At 37.6% G+C, this 22,529-nt stretch overlaps 1 protein-coding gene across 1 annotated transcript in view; it reads right to left on the reverse strand.

Moving 5' to 3' along the window:
* The window catches only part of CNTNAP5 (contactin associated protein family member 5), a gene marked incomplete at both ends in the record, with an annotated part of 417,604 nt that overhangs the window by 42,540 nt on the left and 352,535 nt on the right, over positions 1-22,529 (reverse strand). The window contains 5 exons of the mRNA XM_083349845.1: positions 8,508-8,736; positions 11,751-11,990; positions 13,564-13,782; positions 17,892-18,062; positions 20,299-20,426. Coding sequence (XP_083205971.1) covers positions 8,508-8,736; positions 11,751-11,990; positions 13,564-13,782; positions 17,892-18,062; positions 20,299-20,426 — 987 coding nt within the window. The remainder of the gene's footprint in view (positions 1-8,507; positions 8,737-11,750; positions 11,991-13,563; positions 13,783-17,891; positions 18,063-20,298; positions 20,427-22,529) is intronic.

Consider the following 22,529-nt stretch of genomic DNA (forward strand, 5'->3'; position numbering starts at 1 on the left):
AGGATGCAAAGCTTCAAACAAAACATTAAATTAAATTAAAATAAAAAAAATCCACCTCACCAGATGGGAACTCTAGTGGGTTCCTCATCTTTGGCATGAAATACACAGACAGCCATGTTTACGTCAAAAATTGTAACTGATGTTCACAAAATAAACACTTTTGTACCGATTATATGTTAAGAATTCACTATATTGGCAATTTGCAGAATTCGCTGAGAAGCCTGAGTAGAGATTAGCAAGTTCAAGAAGCACTCAAAAGACCAAGAAGTTAAATTGGAAGCAAATGAGAAATTAATTGCAGCTTTAACTGCTTGAGACATAACAATAATTAAAGAGCTAGTCTCTAGGCAAGAAGACTGAGATTTTATCCAAGGCCAAAAGAGCAGAACAAAAAGCTGTTTACATCCATTCTTTAATTTTTCACACTAAAGAGAGTTTAACAGAAGCTACTGAAATATTTCTAGGATTATTTGTGCTGCAACTTCAGAGATTTATTGAGTGCCACCTTGAAGCAAGTTTTCACAATCTACGGATCATTTTCTCATTGAGGTTTTTGGGAGTCTGATCAGGACAAAATATGACAAACTACTGGAATAGTAACAAATTTGGAACAAGAGGGAAAGAAGCTTATGTCATTGTTTGATCTACCTTTCAGAGTGATACAAAAGTGGAGAGATTTCTGCAAAACTCATCTTATGGCCAAACAGAATCCTGAAAAAAATGATTTATTGTTGGAAATTGATATGAAGAAATTTTATTAGCCTGAAAAAAATCTGTTAATTATTTCAAACCACAGAAGGCTATACAAGTAGATGCAGAAATTCCAAGTCTGCTCAGAAATTATTCATTTGGAGGCTCAGTGTGTCTTTTGGTAATACAGAATTGTGTTTTTGTCTTCATTTGGTTGTTTAATTTTTCTTATCTAGTGGAAATTCAGTGGGAGAGAGAGAGGAGTGGGGGTTTTTTTCAAATATTTTCACTTTTTAATTAATTGTTATACATTTGGAGTGTTGTGTAAAACATTTTATTATGAGGTTTGTATGTATTGTTCTGATTCCTTTCCATTTTTAATTACTGCTTTTTATTACATATTTTTCTAAGTTACACAATGATAAGATGAGTGGGTTTTGGTTATTGCAGCAATAATAAATGAATACTATTTCATGATGCTTTGATGTTTTGGTATTTCTACATTAGACTTACGGGTATTTGTAATTCAGTTTGGTTGCTACACTAATAGATTTAAAGCACATGAAAATCACACGGGTGTCATAGGGCATTACAGGTTGGGAAAATAACTAAGGAGTCAGGGTTTTTTTTAAGCAACATATTTTAGTACAAATGAGAAATATGTTCTAGTGCAAAAACGGGCTCAGTGAATTTATATGCAAATAGTTCTCAACTTCCCCTTCATGGATTAGAGCCTTGTCGTGGCGAAGAGGCTTGTGTAATTCAATGAAGCTATGAGCTATGCCATGCAGGGCCACCCAAGACGGACAGGTCATAGCAGAGAGTTCTGACAAAACATGATCCACTCGAGAAGAAAATGGCAACCCACCTCAGTATCTTTGCCATGAAAACCCTATGGACAGTACCAAAGGCAAAACGATATGACACTGGAAGATGAGCCCCTCAGGTTGGAAAGTGTCCAATATGCTACTGGGGAAGAGCAGAGGGCTAGTATTAGTAGAGCCAGAAAGAATGAAGTGACTGGGCCAAAGCTGAAAGGACGCTCGCTCAGCTGTGGATGTATCTGGTGGTGAAAGGAAAGTCCGATGCTGTAAAGATTTTTTCTTCATAGGAACCTCAAATGTAAGATCCATGAATCAAGGAAAGCTGGACGTGGTCAAACAAGAGATGACAAGACTGAACATTGACATACTTAGGAATCAGCAAACTAAAATGGACAGGAATGGATGAATTTAATTCAGATGACCATCAGGTATACTACTACGGGCAAGAATCCCTCAGAAGAAATGGAGTAGCCTTCATAGTCAATAAAAGAGTAGGAAAAGCAATACTGGGATACAATCCCCAAAATGACAGAATGATCTCAGTTTGAATCCAAGGCAAACCATTCAATATCACAGTAGTCCAAGTCTATGCCCCAACCACCAGTGCTGAAGAGGATGAAATTGACCAGTGCTATGAAGCCCTACAGCACCTTATAGAACTAACACCAAAAAATGATGTCCTTATCATCATGGGGGATTGGAATGCTAAAGTAGGAAGCCAAAAGATAACCGGAATAACAGGCAAGTTTGGCCTTGGAGTACAAAATGAAGCAGGGCAAAGGCTGACAGAATTTTATCAAGAGAATACGATGGTCATAGCAAACACTCTTTTCCAACAACCCAAGAGACGGCTCTACACATGGACATCACCAGACGGTCAAGACAGAAATCAGATTGACTATGTGCTCTGCAGCCAAAGATGGAGAAGCTCTATACAGTCAGTAAAAACAAGACCAGGAGCTGACTGTGGCTCAGACCATGAGCTTCTCCTTGCAAAGTTTAGGCTTAAACTGAAGAAAGTAGGGAAAAGCGCTAGGCCACTCAGGTATGAATTAAATCATATCACTGTAAAGGTGACAAATAGATTTAAGGAATTAGATCTGATAGACGCAGTGCCTGAAGAACTATGGACAGAGGTTCGCAACATTGTACAAGAGGTAGCAACTAAAACCATCCCAAAGAAAAAGAAATGCAAGAAAGCAAAATGGCTGTCTGAGGAAGCTTTGCAAATAGCTGAGGAAAGGAGGGAAGCAAAAGGCAAGGGAGAAAAAGAAAGATACACCCAATTGAATGCAGAATTCCAGAGAATAGCTAGAAGAGATAAGAATGCCTTCCTAAATGAACAGTGCAAAGAAATAGAAGAAAACAATAGAATAGGGAGGACCAGAGATCTCTTCAAGAATATTGGAGAGATGAAGGGAACGTTTTGTGCAAAAATGGGCATGATAAAGGACCAAAATGGCAGGGACCTAACAGAGGCAGAAGAGATTAAGAATAAGTGGAAAAATTACACAGAAGAACTATACAAGAATGAGCTTAATGTCCCTGATAACCACGATGAGGTGGTCATTGACCTTGAGCCAGACATCCTAGAATGTGAAGTGAAGTGTTCCTTAGAAAAGCTGAGCAACAACAAAGCTAGTGGAGGTGACAGTATTCCAGCTGAGCTATTCAAAATCTTAAAAGACGATGCAGTAAAAGTGCTACACTCAATTTGCCAGCAAATTTGGAAAACTCAGCAGTGGCCACAGGATTGGAAAACATCAGTTTACATTCTAATTCCAAAGAAAGGCAGTGCTAAAGAATGTTCAAACTATCGCACCATTGCACTCATTTCACATGCTAGTAAAGTTATGCTTAAAATCCTACAAGGTAGACTCTAGCAGTATGTGGATCAAGAACTACCAGAAGTACAGGTAGGATTTCGAAGAGGCAGAGGAACTAGAGATCAAATTGCCAACATACGCTGGATCATGGAGAAAGCTAGGGAGTTCCAGAAAAGCATCTACTCTGCTTCATTGACTATGCTAAAGCCTTTGATTGTGTGGATCATAACAAACTGTGGCAAGTTCTTAAAGAGATGGGCGTACCAGACCATCTTATTTGTATCTTGAGAAACCTATATGTGGGCCAAGAAGCAACAGTGAGAACTGGACACGGAACCACTGATTGGTTCAAAATTGGGAAAGGAGTCCGGCAAGGCTGTATACTGTCACCCTGCCTATTTAACTTATATGCAGAGCACATCATGAGAAAGGCAGGGCTAGATGAATCCAAAGTTGGAATTAAGATTGCCGGAAGAAATATCAACAACCTAAGATACGCAGATGATACCACTCTAATGGCAGAAAGTGAAGAAGAACTAAAGAACCTGTTGTTGAGAGTGAAGAAGGAGAGTGCAAAAGTTGGGTTGAAACTTAACATTAAGAAAACCAAGATCATGGCATCCGGCCCTCTCAATTCCTGGCAAATAGATGGGGAAGAAATGGAGGTAGTGATATATTTTATTTTCCTGGGCTCCAAGATCACCGCAGATGGGGACTGTAGCCAAGAGGAGGAAAGCTATGGCAAATCTAGACAGCACACTAAAAAGCAGAGACATCACCCTGTCAACAAAAGTGCGTATAGTCAAGGCTATGGTCTTCCCAGTTGCAATGTATGGCAGTGAAAGCTGGACCATAAGAAAGGCTGAGCGCCAAAGAATTGAAGCCTTTGTACTATGGTGCTGGAGAAGACTCCTGCGAGTCCCTTGGACTGCAAGGCGATCAAACCGGTCAGTCCTAGAGGAGATCAACCCTGACTGCTCTTTAGAAGGCCAGATCCTGAAGCTAAAACTCAAATACTTTGGCCACCTAATGAGAAGGAAGGACTCACTGGAGAAGAGCCTAATGCTGGGAAAGATTGAGGGCAAGAGAAGAAGGGGACGACAGAGAATGAGGTGGCTGGATGGAGTCATTGAAGCAGTAGGCGTGAGCTTAGATGGACTCCAGAAGATGGTAGAGGACAAGAAGGCCTGGAGGAACATTGTCCATAGGGTCGCGATGGGTCGGACACGACTTCGCAACTAACAACAACAAAGTTCTCAACTTAGAACCATAATGGAGCCTTTCCATCATGGTCATAAGTTGTCACAAGCCATAAAGGTTTGTGACCTTTTTATGACCAATAGTTTACTATGGGCAAAATTGTCATAAAATGTGGCCATGTGATGGTGGGAGATTGTAAATAATTGCAAATGTGGTCTGGATGCCTAGTGTTGGAAGGTCAGATATGTGTAATACTGGTTAGATTTTAATTTCTGATCATACACCCATGTTAATGCCATTCACTTTAGATTAAAATATTCTAGTTAGTAGTTTCTTACTATTTCCTTGCTGAAATATCTTTTAGGCAGCCGGGCCAGATTTACAGCTATTTATACTATCCGACCATCACATGACCTCATTTTATAACAGTTTTGCCTATAGCAAATTATTGGCCATTAAAGAGTCATAGAATTTTATGACTGTCACAACTTATGACTATGATGGGATGGCTCCATTATGATTGTAAGTCAAGAACTGCCTGTATATAAATTCACTGAACCCGTTGTTGCACTACAACATAATTCTCATTTGTAATAATATCTGTGTATTACTTAAAAAAACTGATTCCATCAAGTTAAAACTGACTTCTTTTACCTATTTTCCCAGTCTATAATTTCCCATGACACATGCGATTTTTATATGCTTTAATTCTATTAGTGTACAACCAAAAGGCAATGGGCAAAAATGTATGGAGTAACAATACAAAGATTTAATAGATCTCAAACATGATAAATAGAGATTTAACTAATTTGTGGAGTATTTGGGATATATTTAAAGCATTTTATCCTATGTAATATGGAAGAAAATAAATGAATCACAATGTAGGAAACATGAATTAGAAATTAATTAAATATTGAATGGACATACCATAACACGCTCAGGAAGCATATCATGCTTTGAGATATATTAAATTGAAATTGGACTAATTGTATGCTTTATAATTATATTTAAAATTAAATATATAAAGACAACATATTTTTAAGATCAAGTCAAACAAATTTGTTATGAATAGGAAGAAAAATGTAGGAAATTATTGGATTGTAAAAGAGTAGAACATTTAATAACAGTTTGGAGCTAGGTGTATAAATTATCTCAATTGTAATGATTTTTTTAAAAATTCTATATTCCTATGTAGATATAGTTAATACTCAGATAAATGTTTTTAAGCATAATAAATCTTCCAGAAATTTTGGATGTACTGCCAGGTATGTTGGCTGCACCCAGAATATTACACAAAATCTATAGTATTGATATAATAAAATAAAGGCTTCCAGACTAGAGAATAGCCATATACTGGTAAAGAATTGAAGGAGAAAGTGGCTTCTGGAGTTATTACAGAAATGAAAAGAAAACTCTTTCAGCTTTTTAATGCGTAACTTATTTCAGTGTAATTTTGAAAGCTGGTAAGAATCCTATCCAGTGAACAAATTATTGCCTAATATCTCTAATAAATTTTGAAGTGAAAATTGTAACAGCTACTTTGGCAAGAAGATTACAGAACTGGCAAGGAAATATTACCTGCAATCATTCATCCTGCACAAGCTGGTTTCATAAAGGGCATCAAGATTTAGATAACATAGGACTTTTGATTGATATAATGGTCTTATACAGTGATTTAGTCAGAATCGATATTATTAGCTTTATTGCATATAGAAAAATTATTTTGATATGATTTAAGTCACATTTTGAGTTCAAAATGTCACTGAGGTTTAGATGTCCTATATAATCTATAACCTTAATACATTTCATTTCATATCATTTCAGGGAATATAAAAAGAGGTGGTCCAGAACAATTTAGAAGGAATCTGATGAGCAGCTTAATAACAATAGCAGCTGAAATGCTATGATCTTCAAGTCAAAGTCTGTCATGTTAAATCGAGGGACAGATAGCTAAACCTTTCATTCAGTACTCCCACATCACTCATTTGAAATACCATTTTTTTCTGATCTAAGAATTATTGGAAAGTGTATTTCAGGAAATAAATGAAGGTCACTGATGATAAAACTAAGCACTGGCCACATAAATGAATGAATTAATTTGAACATCCAGGAACAATCAGGGAATGTAAGTGAACAAAATAAGTTATAATTAGTGATGTCGCTGTAAATTTCTAGGACCAGACTTATCTAGGCACTTACCAGAATTAATACTTAATAAATGCAAGGGGGGGGTTAATTCCACTAGGCACACCTTGAATTAAAGAGTCAGTGTCCAATTTATATATTGTAGTTCCACCACTGAGGAAAATTATTCTGGGCCTATTCAAAAATCTGATTCAGGTTTTGTTAGAGAAAAATATTTGAGTCTTCTGAGATATTGAAGAACTGCAAAGAAAGTAATGAAATGGAACAACCTTCTCTGCAGTGGTGAAATTTACTAGGATTTTGAATCTTCTTTTGCGCTGCAGGGGCTTCTTTTGCTTCAGGTTTTACAGACATAATAGACTAGATAATATACATATTATTTGTGTTTAACACTGCAATTAGCTGTCATGAATCTGTCCGCCACCATCTCTGAAGCAAGGCAGCGCAATGAATGGGATTTCTCCAAACTCATTATAAAGGTTAGAAAGAAAGCATATTAGTTTCCCACTGTTCTTTGCACTGAGATGCAACCAATACTGAAAATTTAAGATTAATAGTTGGATAACTATAGTTGGATAACTAGTTATCTGCAAAAATGGGGAATAAAATATTTTCATGAGGGAAGAGATTAGGATTTTTATATAGGTTCATATACAAGAAGTTTTCAAAAATGTGTACATATATTACATGGGAAGGAACAACAGAAAACTACATTAAAATGTTGGGGGTTGCAATAATAAACTGAGATTGAATTGTTTTGTATCTTTACTTATAGAAAGGTAGCATGGTATTGAAAAATTTCTCAAAATTCAAACATGTGCTCTCTGTCTCTCATGTAAAACATCACGAACTCACTGTAACCTTCCAGTTTAGGGATAATAACATGATCGTGTAGACCAGGGGTGTCAAACTCAATTTCATTGAGGGCCGCATCAGCATTGCGATTGCCTTCAGGGGGCCGGGTGGGTGTGGCCTGTGTGGGCATGGCCTACTGGGTGGGCATGGCTAGAGTGCGTATGGCCTACTGGGTGGGCGTGGCCAGCTCTACATCGTTCGCCTCAAGGGGGCCTATGGGGGCCTGGGCAGGAGTGGGACAGATCTGAGGGTCTCTGGCAGGAGGAGGGTCTCTGAGCCAGGGCCAAGGCATCGGGGGCCGTTCCCTCACTGTTTCCAGGATGGCTTCGCGGGCCGCATGAAACCACTTCGCGGGCCGGATCTGGCCCCCGGGCCTTGTGTTTGACATGTCTGGTGTAAACTTTCTTCAGAGCAGGGGGTTTTATCATTACAGAAATAAAAGAACAAGTTCAAACCATCACTAAGCAAGATAAAACAGAACAGGAAGTAAACAAAATGAAAGAGATGAAGAATGAAGTAACTAAGACAAAATTAATACCAGATAAATTTGAGAAGTAAAACATAGAAAAATATAATGTGTCGAAGAATCAGTGGGTCAGTGTTTCCATGAAACACACTTAGGTATACTTACCTGGATATATAATTTCACCAGATGAGGATTTTTCATTCTCATAAAAATTATGTGAAACAAATGGATTTCTGCCAAATGCAAATAATATTATGCATTGTCAGCAACTGTGAATCACAGCACTGTTCACCTTCAGCAATATGGCTCTTTAGGAAAGGACATATTTTTATGGTTCTGAATGGAAGTTAGAGAGTAGAAAATTTGATTAGTCAGGTAATTAAAATTCATAATATGATGGTATTTATGCAACCAGGTTCCAAAGCTTCCCTTCAATTTTGTTTTCATAGTAGGTCCTGTGAAGTAATAGTGTCAGGGAATTGTTAAGCTTTGCACTCACACTTACCATTCTTGGACAAAATAACAGCCAGATACTCATGAGAAGAAGCATTGAGGTAAAACAGAAGGCTTGGAGCATTTGCTGTCAGGAAAGTAAAAGCGATGTTTTCCTTGGGTATGGATGTACCCGAATAAATGGCCGAAGATGTAGAACTTGCATTTTTAGTTACAGGATAAGGTTCCTGAAATGTGTAGGTAATAGAAGTGTCTGCTTCAAACACTGCAGAGACTTCTAAAAATACAAAGAAAATACACAAATCAGATTCAGTACAGTAGATTGAAAACTATTGGAGCTGTAGAAATTGCATTTTTAGAATCGACAAAACAGATGCATTTGTGTGTGCATTGTGTTTTACTGTTTTACAGTCTACAGTTGGAAAGTATAAATTTCGTATCAAACCAAGAACGTCCAAATCTTCCCATAGATGAGTCTTTATTCCCCTTATTTGTAGTCTAGATGCAAAATCCGACAAGCTAAATCAGGGGTGTCAAACTGCTGGCCCGTGGGCCGGACGCGTCATCCCAAAACCGCACCCACCCCATTGCCAGCAACGGAGAAAAAGCTCCGATACGTTGTGTGACGTCATGTGACGTCGCGAGTTTGACACGTCTGATCTAAATACAGGCAGTCCTTGACTTACAACCACAATTGAGCCCAACTTTTCTGTTGCTAAGTGAGCCGTTTGTTAAGTGAGTTTTGCCCCATTTTACGACCTTTCTTGCCACAGTGGCTAAGTGAATCACTGCAGTTGTTAAATTAGTAACACAGTCATTACGTGAATGTGGCTCCCCCACTGACTTCGCTTGTCAGAAGGTTGTAAAAGATGACCACATGAACCTGAGACACTGCAACCGTCGTAAATATGAGTCAATTGCCAAGTGTCTGGATTTTGATCACATGACCATGGGGAATGCTGCAACAGTCATAAGTATGAAAAATGCTCGTAAGTCACTTTTTTCAGTGCCATTGTCACTTTGAACGGTCACTGAATTAACAGTTGTAAGTTGAGGACTGCCTGTATATTCTTTCTCAGAGGAAGTATGATATCGAACCAGATAATCTTTTGCCAGCCTGAAGCATTATACTGAACATGCAGTATAATAGTGATATTTCTCTGATGCTGTCCAATTGGCTGTACAGAAAGGCAGGGGGCTGAAACATGTGGAGGAGGATGGATTCTGGATTCGCTGAAAGAAGTGAATCAGTACAAAGGTGAGAGGTGAGTCCATAGATGAGGACAAACTCCCAGCAGGTTTTCAGTGAAGGCTTATGAATACCTTGCCTGGGGGGGGAGGGGGTTCATTGTTTGGAATACTGAGAAGTAGCAGCAACATTTTCAAATATTTAAAAGTTGTATAAAATAATCATTGGCAACAGTCAAGAAATAATAGCATGGGTCTTGGCATGCTGTTTGCTTTTCAGAAGATCCAATCCTAATTCATGCTTTCTTGGTTTCTCAGTGACAATCACTATGAAAAGTCAAAATATTTGTCAGTGTGACTTATTTTAGGAAAGAAAAAAAAAGGAAATAAGACATGTTGGTTAGGGAAAAAAGAAAAGAAAAATACACCCACAAAAATTGACTTTAGAAGGTCACAAAAATGTGCTAGCTCTTGAAATCTTCAGATCTCTTCACCTAGTAAGGTAATTCATTCTCCCCAAAAGGAAAGCAAGGAACAATAATTGAAGTCTATCTGGTCAGAGAAAAGTCCTTTCAAATCAAACTCCATTTCTTGCTGTAATGTTTAGTTTGTCACTAAACATAATGTAATGTTTTAATTTGGACTAAGCTGTCAGTGTAAAGTAGAAAAATCATTCCTTATTTTTGAGTTAAGCCCAGTTAAGCCCATTTATTTGAATGGAGGGCACTGTATTATTTACCCAGTCCATTTCTCAAACAAGACTTGTGCACTCTATATGATGCTCTTCCAACCATTTTAAGTAGCCAAGGGTCACTTGTTGTTAATGGGGCATTGCCAGTTTGCAACAGGCAGTAACAATTAGAACTGAAATGCTCAAATAGATCTTGGCTATAATCTTTTTAAAAAAGAGAGGATCATTTATGGAGGATCATTAAGCTTTTCCCTCCCACCTAAAATGCCATCTAAAGCCCAAGTTCTTTTCTCGTACTCTATAAGAAAGTAATTTCTATAAAGTTCTGACAAACACACATTGTCTTCATTTTATGAAAACCGTGTTCCATTTTTCCCCACAGATGATAATCTTAGTGCATGAACATATAATTACAACAGTAAGTACTCCAAAAATAATTAATTCCCAAGCCATGAGAAGTCAGCTCCACAGGACATGTAAAAATATAAATCATCAAGGGATACTTCCACTACTTTTTTTTCTTGTTTGTTCTTTGAGTTTTTCAAATGAGAAAAGTCTTGACAATTAAGATAGCTTCATATTCTGGAAGACATTACTTCATTCCAGGTTTCAAATTATTCCTGTATATCTAGATTACTAATCTCCACATGTGCATCTCTGAAATCAGATACATTGTTATTATGGGACCTCTGGGTAGAATCTAGTGGGTTTTTGAACAAAGACAGTGAGAGAGTGCACCAATGATACATTAGTTAAAGAAGCCTTCGATCTGACACCAAATTGAACCTTTGCATCATTGATACTGAAAAAGTTTCCTCTGTACATGAAAAGCAGTATAAGACCAGTCAGGCACCCAATTGGCAAAGGGAAGAAAATTGTTGATCTGGTGTCCTTACAATTGCTTCAACTGAAAAGATGGATGGTTGCAATCTCAATGTCTTCTGGCACAGAGCTACACTTTTGAATACATCAACAACCCAGCCAGCCAGCCAATCTGCCAATCTGCCAGAGGAAAAATAAAATAGAATTCCCAAATTTCTAATGAAAGTGGGGAAATAGAGAAAAAAGCTGGCACTCTTCCTCACCCAATGTTTTATTAAATTATGCAAGATTTGCCGAGAATTTAGATCAGTGGTTTTCAACTTTCTCTTCATCATAACTTTTGTGACCACGGACCATGGCCATGGACCCCCAAGTATTAATTCAAGATTCAAATAATAACCTTTCTTCAAGCATTTGTGGACCCCTGTGATGACATCTTGGCCTGCCAGGGGTCCACAAACCACAGGTTGAGAACCATTGATCTAGATAATGTAAATTAGAAAGTGATATTTTGCATTTTGTATAACACAGGTTGGTCAAGGTGTGCTGGATGAGCCAAAAAAATGTAAGAATCCATTCGGCCATCCTACCTTCTCTGCAGAATGGTCCTTCATACGGTGAATTGGTGCAGTCACACAAATAGCCACTGGGTTTTTCCACACATTTCCCTCCATTCTGGCAAAGGTTACCATAACTGCTGCAATGACCTGAGCATCCTGGTTTGACACCAGGAGTCACTTTGGCTCGCTCTTCAAGGTCAAGTTTCTGTCCATTTAGATGAAGAGAGCGAATACATCCCAGAAAACCTTTCTGTTTGGATGCAGATGCCCCTGTTTCAGGTATAAGTAAGGTAGAGTTCATATTTTTAACAACTGGTCCTTTAACAAATTAAATCCTTATTAAGGTTTTATTGTACAATATTGTAAACATATATTTCCCATTGATTCCATATTAATCTATGAGGGGATATTTATTTACTTATTTCTCAAACTTATATGCCATCATCTCACAAAGGCAACTCCAGCTGGTTTACAGACATTGAATAAAACGCCAAATAAAACAATTAAAACAATAAACAAAGATCTTATATTTAAAAATTCAATTAAAATAAAACTGAGCAGGATTGAGAGGAAAGGCACAAAGTGCACAAAGGAAGGAGGTGGGTGTTTGCTATTCCCTCAGCCACCTCCAATATTGTGAATTGAACATGCAGTCGTGACTTCATCACACAGGATGTCCTTTCTGCGATCTAGAGAGAGTCTAATATGCAATGATAGTATAAGTGGAGGAAACAATTAAAATAAACATAGTAAAATATAATATAGGCATGGGCTTTGGAGATTGGTACTTAGACTTACATATTTGTAAATCATAGGTTACCATCAGTTGTCTCCAGTTCTATCATTTCTGTTGGCTTCATCTTCATTTGATAATTTTGCAACTAGAAAATTAAAATACTTCTAGAATATTGGGGGTAGAAAATTGAAACCATATGTTGCAATAGTTGGAGCTCAAAACAAAACCAAAGAAGAAATGAGAAATAACTCTGAGAGTATATGATTTTTATTCTTAAAACATAAGAGAGTGAAAATCATCTCACAAAGACTTGCATTTCAATTTTATCTTAAATATTCTGTAGACATGACGAATTTTGGCAATTGCAATAAACACCTGTTGAATATTCTCAAGAGTATGAAAAAATGGTGACTAAATGCCTTTTGGGACTCTGTATCATAAGGAATGCATTGCTTATCTTCAAATTGTATCTTTAGGTATACCAACAATACATTTCCTATTTTTTATGATATCACTCTATATTCTCTCACACAATGAGACAAAATATTATGGTAACCTAAAGAGATAGAAGCTCTATTATTTTGGCAGTGAACTATAGTAATTTATATATTTTTTATTTTAATTCCATTTATATCCTGTCCTTCTCCGAAGACTCAGGGCGGCTTACAAGCTTAGCAGTAGCCTTCATTCTATGTATATTTATTTATTTATTTATTTTATTACATTTATATACTGCCCTTTCCCGGAGGACTCAGGCCTGCTTATTATATGCATGTCTGAAAATGGAATAGTCTCTGTTATCATTTTTTTTCCTGTGAATTCTTCAGAGTTTTTTCTTCTTCTATTGCTTAGTTTTTCATTCAGTTATTCATTGGTGGGACAATTTATATCAGTGTACAAATTAAAAACAAAAACAAAAAACAAACCCAAGTTGCTAAGTTTATCTTCAAATAGTAGAAATTTCTAAACTTTGCATAGAAATTCATTGAGGAATCAGCAATATCTAATATCCAATAATTAAAAAGAATATTCATTTATCCTAAGAGAATAGCATTTGTAAAAAAAATAAAAATAAAACGTGGGGGTAGTACCAATGATTGTACCTACCTACAAATAATTGACTGTTTAGCTGCAATCGAAAATGTCCCTCAGCAGGTGCTTCTAAAGTCTTCTTCGGAAAGTTGTCTACCTGAAGAGAAGTTTCTCTAAGATTCCTTTCAGCACGCACAGAATGCCACTGGTTGTCGTTCAGGGGCATGGGGGATTGAACAGTAACCTCTACTGGGCCATTTCCAACATCAACTGTGAAAGTGATGTCTTTCGGAGCTGGAATGCATAAGGTGAAACTCAGTATGTCATGCTGATAACAACAAGAAGTACATAACTGCGGTAGTAACTTTCAGTGGTGAGATTCAAATATGTGAACAACCGGTTCTCTGCGTGGCTGCCGCTTCCAGAAGTCCGTTCTGGGCCTGGGCAACAAAAAATTAGCTACCGGTTCTGCCAAACTGGTGCGAACTGGCTGAATCCCACCACTGGTAACATTTAAGAACAATGAACCTTATGTGATTATTGAATTCACACAGTGAATCAACTATATATTATGATACATATCTACAGACCCAAATCTTTTTCGTGAAATCAAATCCCTACTCGGATATTCTCATTTTCTCTGTGTTCACATATTAGGCTGCTAAGTTCCTGAAATAGAAGGTACAAGTGTCATGAAACAAAAGGTATGTACTGTATTTGCCTTGCGATAGATCAGTGAGATAGAACATTTCTACAAATATTGTGCTGTTTACTTAATATTTGCTTTTTAAAAAAATTAAACTGATTATCACTGAAATAGCCTGTAAAGTGTGTAGAAAAATACACAGGAGAAAATGGAAGACACAAAAATGATTTCGATAAAATAACACTGATGGAAATATCTAGTTCATATTAGGAGAAAGGATATATATTTTCTAAAAAAAACTATATCAAGGTGTTTTTCATATGACAATTCTCAGCCCAGATTTTTGGTAATTGAACATTTACATTTGCTATATTCAGATGTAAAACTTATCGATATGTTATAGACAATATTAAACATGTTACAAACACTAGAACTTTTCTTCAAACTGTATTATTAAAATTAATGATGCATGCTGTTAAAACTGTTCTTTAAATTTTCCTCCTTTAAAATATCATTTTTTGTTCTGCTGAAAGTCAGAAACACCTGACAGCAAGTGTCTATTCCTAATGATTTAAAACAGGGCTTTTCAACCTTTTCACTGATTGTATCACTTTTAGGATATGGCAACATCCGAGTACCACCAGTCGCCTAGCAAGGTGTCAAAAACGTGATGACCAAAAAAAGGAAAAAAGTGATGAAGTACAGGTAGTCCTTGACTTACAACAGTTCGCTTAGTGACTGTTCGAAGTTATAATGGCACTGAAAAAGTGTCCCCCCAAGCCACAGCCAAGCAATACACCTCCCTGCCCACCCAGCAGCGCTCTTCCTCCTGTCCGAGGTTTTCATTGTCGTGAGCATTTCTGTTGAGGATTGGGAGTGGGGGTGGGGTGGAGGTGTGTTTGGTTTTTATTCCCCCTCTCTGCTGAGTGGTTGCAGCAGGTTTTGGTCACTTCACATGACCCTGGGAGACTGTGACCGTCATAAATATGAATCAGTTACCAAGCATCTGAATGTAAATCACAAAACCCTGGAGATTCTGCAACATTCCAGCTGATCAGTGCTTCTTCTGGGTTCAGCAGAAGCGCCAGGATCAGCGCCAGGCTCCAGCTGGAGCCTGGTGCTGATCCTGGCGCTTCCGCTGAGCCCTGACAGCCTTGCAGCTCCAGCCGTCTCTCGCTCAGGCTTGTGCGGTGCTGCCACCAGTTAAGCTCATTCCCCTCCCCCACTACCACTTCTCTAGGATGGCCGTGTACCACCTGCCAGGTGCCAATGTACCACAGGTGGTACCCGTACCACTGGTTGAAAAGCCCTGATTTAAAGGAAAGTGGAGTCAAACTTTGATACTTATTTAAGTGTGAATGTCATAAAGATTATTCTGCTAGTTATTCTGATATGTTGGGACTTGCAGTTCCATCTTTCAAAAACTGGAGGTTACAGACACTGGCCTTTAGAAGCAAATAAATAGGAAAAAAGAAACAGGTCAGAGAATTAAGTCTTTTTTTCTTTTCATATTATAAGAAAGAATTATATAATTAAAAAACTAATCAACCCTGTTGTGCCATTTTTCTTACATTTTAGATAGTTTAATAAAAGGAGATTTGCACTGAGTTCTTATTTCATCTTCATCCCTTGCAATCAACCATATCTTTTCTGGGAATTAGTTGGGGCATACAAAGCAAGGTTGTGGGTTGGAAATCTAAGTGAGACAGAAGACCTGGCAGTATGACATTTAGGGCAAAATCAATTCCAAGATTAAGAGAGGTTCCTCTCCAAGAGGACAAAAGCAGAAGCTGGCATCTGGTACATTGGCAACACTAGATCAATAATAACAATGTATATACACTGAAAAATACATTTGGACAGGAGTTGTAACTCTGATTGATCAATCTTTTCCAGTTTCTTAAAAACGTTTATGTCATGGAAGCAACATCACTTTCATCAGGGTTTCATTACACTAACAAAATAAGGCTAAAGTTTGGCTATTATCATTCATTTGGACCCTAATTTGCATCTCTATAGCTAAGTAAGGGAGAAGATGAATTTCTGATAAATTTGTACTCCATTGGTATACATACACACATAGCTCACAAAAATCTTTCAATGCACAGGGATGAATTTTCTTAGGCATAGGGGGTTGGGAACTCTCTTCTATTCATGGAAGGCAATCAGTGATATTGATCTCTTTACAGTTAGACTCTGTTCCAGCACCAACATCAACTGATTTGTGGACTGTACTCATAGCCATTTAGCTCCAAACATAATTTGACCTATGAGAAAATCATAACGCAGTGGAAAAAGTGACTAAGTATCAGACATTTCTTCCATTTCCACAGTGCACATGCTAACCCATCATCTTGACAGATTGCATTACTCTGATATAATTTTATGTCAATGTCTTGCTTTTATTGTATACTTTAATAAAACATAAGAGCCTTGTGAATGAAATATAACACACTGAAGTATCACCCAAACAGAAGATCATATGCAATTAACACTAAGCCATACCTCATTACTTAGTGATAATGTGCTCCTGCTTTTACCAAAGGTTTAATGAATCAAAGGGCCTTGGGGGCCTTATTTTATTAAATTTTATGTTGAAATTATTATAACCCTATTACACGATGATGGTAGTTCATTCTAGGTTTGTTCTGCCTGATGGAACATGGAACAGAAAGGCCTTCTTTCATTCTAAATCCACAACACAACACCCTCCATTAATAGACTGAAGCAGTAGACAAAAAGATGACTTAAATTAGTTTTTTTCTTTAATACAGTGGTCTACAATCTTTCTGGCTTTGTGGACAGGCAGTGATGGCAGCACTGGGGTGTGTGTGGAAGAGGGGATGGTTCTGTGCAAACAGCAGGCATGCATGCTCGTGTGTGCAGCATGATTTGTGCCCACTGCTCACACAAGTGGAGCTACACAAGTAGAGCTGTGTGTGCAAGCTGCACCGCCCGCCACTTGCACAGCCTGGTTCCAAACAGGCTGCGGCCTGATACCGGGCCACAGCCTGGTAGTTCAGAATCCCTGCTTTAACTCTTGGCAGCAACTGCAATTTAGTTTCAAAGAAAGGTAGCTTGTTTGACAGGCCATTATGTCATACGGAACTTTCCCCTTTCCTCATTGGTATGCTAGCTGCTTTCTGAAAGAATATTGCATAAATACTATTTAACATCACCTAAGAAGAGGAGAGGCAATCTGCTGATAACTCATATGCTATATGTGAAAAGTAGCAATTCTGTGTGCTGCTTCAGATAAGAGACAGCTACCCAGCAGAGTCAATACTGAGCTCAATAATATTATCTTCATTTGAATATAACTCTGAAGAAGAATGTGTTTGTATGTATGTGCGTGCACACATGAATGGGAGCGAGTTTGGGGTAGTGGTTCAAGGCACTGAACACTGAATATATTAAAGGGTCCTAACCTCTCAACTCTTGGCACGTTATCCTCACTTTTAAGACTTAAAACATAGACACAAACTTCACAAATATTAAGCACCCAAGAAGATACATGATTTAATTCCAAAGGTGCATTTCCAAAAGGTAACTGGTTTTTTTTTTCCTTGACAGTGTTTTGCTTCTTGGATGGGAAGCAAAACATTTTCAAGGAAGAAACCAAGAAATCCAGTTGCCTTTTGGAAAAGCATCTTTGGGATAACTTTGACCTGGATGAATGAATTTCTCCATAGACATTTTGTGACTTAATCAGATCTGAAGGAAAATAATATACTACAATTTCAGTTGATAAACTTACAACTTATTTCAACCCTGATGAAATCTTTCATTCCCAAATTTTCCAAAAAGACTCCAGACATCTTGGTTGTTTTGAAGAAGAAAGAAATGTCTGCAGTGAACTCGGCATGAAAAGTGGGGAAGAGAAGGTAGGAAGCTTCGGTGCTGAAAGAAGCTGCATTCCAGAACTGTCCTGCAAAGCACAACAAACCTCTCTATAGTTAATTGTATGAGGGAGGTAAATGAAGAAGCAAAGATATACTGTAGCCTTTAGCCAGAGTTCATTAATACAGAAAAATGAAACCTAGGAAGAAAAAATATTTTAGAGCTTCTGTATTGTAGCTACAGGATTCATTCATTCATTCATTCATTCATTCATTCATTCATTCATTCATTCAATCAATCAATCAATCATTCTGCTACTTATCATGACAATGCATCCAAATTAATGACCAAAATCATGCAAAAAATAAATAGTAAAGCACTAATGAAAATATAGAGTTTTAGATGTATAGGATCCAAATCACTTCTATGAAACAGACAAAAAACCCAGCAGCATAATGGCCAGCCATGGCTTACTAGAGTAGAATGTCATAATTAGGATGGCATCACTGAGAGTCACCACATTGTAGACTATACTCACTAGTGTGACCACAAACATCCCCTTTTGTGCACTGCTCAGGTGATAATTGGGAAACATTTTTCTAAACACACACATATACACACAGCTGAAGTAGCAGCACTTCAACTCCAGTGATAATCTTTCAAGGGATCAAAAAGTTAAAAACAGAGTTTGTTAAGCACCCATGGAAGTTTTGCAAAAGACAGATGAGTTAGGACAATATAACTCTCTCTTACATTTGACACAAAATCATTCAAATTCTATGTTAAAATAAAGAAAAATAAAAACTGTGGTGAAAAACCAGTGAAGATTGTGAAGCTTTCCAGATACATCTATCTCACTGATATAAAGTATATAAATGTACAATAAATCTGTGTGCCCTTGGAGAAAATGTTTGTTGAGTCTAGAGTAGATAACTTAACGACTTTGTAGAATACTAGGTTGCTGACCAAGAGAACTGAGCACTTCAGAGATGTGGTAAAGAAAAAAATAAACCAGAGTTCTTCCAACTGAGTGAGGCAAAAAGGAAACATCTTCCATAGACCTTAATTGGACCAAATTATTTTTAAAGACCGGAAGTGCTAAAAAAAGCTCAGAGAAGTTTAAGTTTGTTGATAACTTCACATTATTTTGGGTGATTAAAACAACAACAACAACAAAAGCAAATATACTTTTGACATAATAAATAGGAATTAATATAGAAAATATATTTAAGCAATTTCACAGAGAAAAGCACTGAGCTAAAAAAAAATAGCTTTACATATTTCTCACATTTATCATAGGATGTGTTGGGTTAATTGACCAATGGCTAGATTTGCACAAAACACAGTTTTACTGAAGAATAGGGCATGTTAGTTTTTTTGTCCAGTGTGTTGTAGGAATCTAAGCATTATCTTATTTTATTATGTGAATCAAATCATCACATTAAGCTATAAATGCTTAGGGCAACTCATGTTGTGTGAATATGGTTATTGCCTTTTGCTAAACATAAAGTTTAGTATTTTCTCTGAACCCAGCTGTAAAAATAGGCAACTCTCATACTGAGCATCATTCAGAAAAGATTTTGAAAAAGTTGAAGGGGTACTTTTTAATTTGACAAAAGCAGAACTAATGGAAGGCAGACAGAAGGATATAATTACATATACCTATGGGGAAGGCAAAGCCAGAACTTTTTTCTCGTCTCATAAAACATTTTCATACCATGAACTGAATTGTTGGGAGAAACAAGGAAATGTGAAAGAAACTCCTTCACACCGTACAAAATGGGCAATTTTGTACAGGAGAAAATAGTAACCACCAACTTTAACCACCACCAGCATCTTTAAAAAGAGAACCATAAAATTTTATAGCTGATAATAATTTCAACTACTAATGGGCAAGATGTTTGGATATTACTTGTAATTAATGAAGAGAACATGTTCTCAGTGTTAATTAGTTGCTGAAGAATATGAATGAGAAAGTCCTACTGTATTCATGTCATGCTTGTTCATTTCTCATATGTGTCTTTATTCCCCCATTGTGGAGACAGAAGTCTGAACAAGCCTTTAATTTGAACCTGTAGCATTCAAAGCCTTACTGCAAATTATTTATAAAAATATGCTTCTTTAGAAACTGCACAATTCATTTCAGGAAATAATCAGACAATGCAATTATTAAAAGGTATCTGTTATCAGTAATACAATCAGAATTCTGTCCCTCATACATGCAGACACAGACAGACACATACACACACACACACACACACACACACACACACCAGCTTTTTATACAGCTTGTGCATAAGGATGCTGAAAAGAGTGATACCCACTATCTCCATAGCAACGAAGAGGACCAATTCTCCAGGCAGCTTCAGAATTAGGTCTGTTTGTATCAGTGATGACTATCTGGTTCACAGGTAAATGTTCTTTAAAGGAAAGGAAACCGGTGTCATTGGTCCTATGAATAGATAAATGTGTAAAATGTATATCAGGGTTGAAATCTTAAATAAATTACAAACATACACATACCTATATATACGGGATAAATAAAGAGAGAGAGAGAGAGGGAGGGAGGGAGAGAGAAAGATGCATATTTGGATCAAGAAATAGTGTTTAAAGTCTATTTTGATAACAGGAATCTTTCTATTGTGTTCCTATTTAACACATTTTATACCATGTTTCAGTCTGTTTCTCCCCTCAAGTTGCCATATTGCAGTAAAATATATTCAGTCATAATTCAAATGCAATAAAATAACATCTAAAACCCTTCACTCTTAAAAAAAAATGCACTAGTTCAAATACCTAACCAAAATTGTTTTAATCTAGTGTCAGATTGCTAGCATGATGCCTGACAGGTCTCTTTACTGCAGGGGTGTCAAACTGGTGGCCCACAGGCCGGCTGTGTCACATGTAGGCTACACCCACCTTGGCTCCATAAAGGCAAAAAACATTGTGATACATCAGAATATGTCACGTGGCCCAATAGCATTTGACACCCAGGTTTTACTGAGTGCATCCCATAATTAGAAATGCTCCATCAAAGTACTCAAAAGAACTTGTGTGGAAATACTAACAGGCACTTTGTAAAGATGTCCCCATGCAACCTTATAGAAGAATAAGAGTCCTGAAGGACAAGGAAGACCAGGTCACATTTACATAAGCAATGATTTCCATTAAGAGATAAGCAGTGGCGTAGCATGGGGGGTGCAGGGGCCCCCGGCCGCACCGGGCGCAACATCTAGGGGGGGCACGCTCACACTCGCAGCTCTCTGCCCCTGCCTGGCTCACTCACTCTCTCTCACTGCAGTGCTGGCTGTGCGAATTCAATCCGAGCCACCGGGTCGCCACCCACTGTGGAGGGGGGGTGCCAGGTGTGCGGTGCGGTGCGGAGAGAGAGCGAGGGACTATCTGGGGGAGGGACAGTGCAGCGGCCGCCTAGTGCAGCGCTGAGCACGGGAGAGAACCACACCAGACCAGACCAGGCAGCAGCAAGAAGAAGCTTGCCTTGCCTTGCCCCGGGTGCTGACAACCCACGCTACGCCACTGGAGATAAGCAACACGTGAGTTATCGGTTTTAAAAGCAAGATTGTTGTGTGGACACAGATAGAAGTGAGTACCCGTTTGCCAGGGGAAGATTCATCCACCTTAGCAGAAGCTGGGTGTTTGTATAACTTCCTTTATTTGGTTACTAAATAAAATCATTTTCTAGATTTTCAAAGCTCATTGACACAATTGTTTGTGTACCATATTGAACCAATAAGAAAAGGAAAAGGAAAAGGAAAGGAAAGGAAAGGAAAGGAAAGGAAAGGAAAGGAAAGGAAAGGAAAGGAAAGGAAAGGAAAGGAAAGAAGGAAAGGAAAGGAAAGGAAAGGTAGACAATGTATGAATCCTTATTTTGGTCTTTGACTGGTCTACTTAAGGGTATTTCTGAACACAACAATTGTATTAATTGTTGCTTGGAATTCCTCAGAACTGATCTTTAAGATATCTGGGGTCAGCCATGCTGCATTATATGGTTACAACATCTTGAGGTATGCATTATATTTGGAGGAAGAGAAGACATGCTGAAATTAACATACGTTCATAACCTAGCTTTTAACATGCTGTACTAGCTGAAAGTTTTCAATGGTTTTCAAGGATAGCCAAAAAGATTAATTCAGTTTTGAAGACTGCTGATATAGGAGATTTCTGTGGAATCCATTAAAGCAATCTTCAAAAAACTTTTTAGGTTTTGGAAATAATGGTTTGAGGGTTTTTTTCTTCTTCTTTTTCCTTGTTCAATGACAAGGCAAATGTCAATGAAACATATAGATAATATGGTATTATATGTGCATATAACAAATGACAAGTAGAAAATAAACACGGGATATTCTGTGCTCTGGCACTCAATATATTAATATGTCTACTGACAAGAAAGAAATATCTGTTTGTTTGGGCATTTTTAAAAATCAACAATACTGCCAAGCATTCCTTCAGAAAGTGGCCCACTGCCATTACAGAAATTTTGTGTTAAACCCCCCCCCCCCACAAAGCTGTGGATGTTATTGTGCTCTTACTGCAA

This window comes from Vipera ursinii (assembly GCF_947247035.1).
Source record: "Vipera ursinii genome assembly, chromosome: 1".
In the NCBI taxonomy this organism is placed as follows: Eukaryota; Metazoa; Chordata; class Lepidosauria; order Squamata; family Viperidae; genus Vipera; species Vipera ursinii.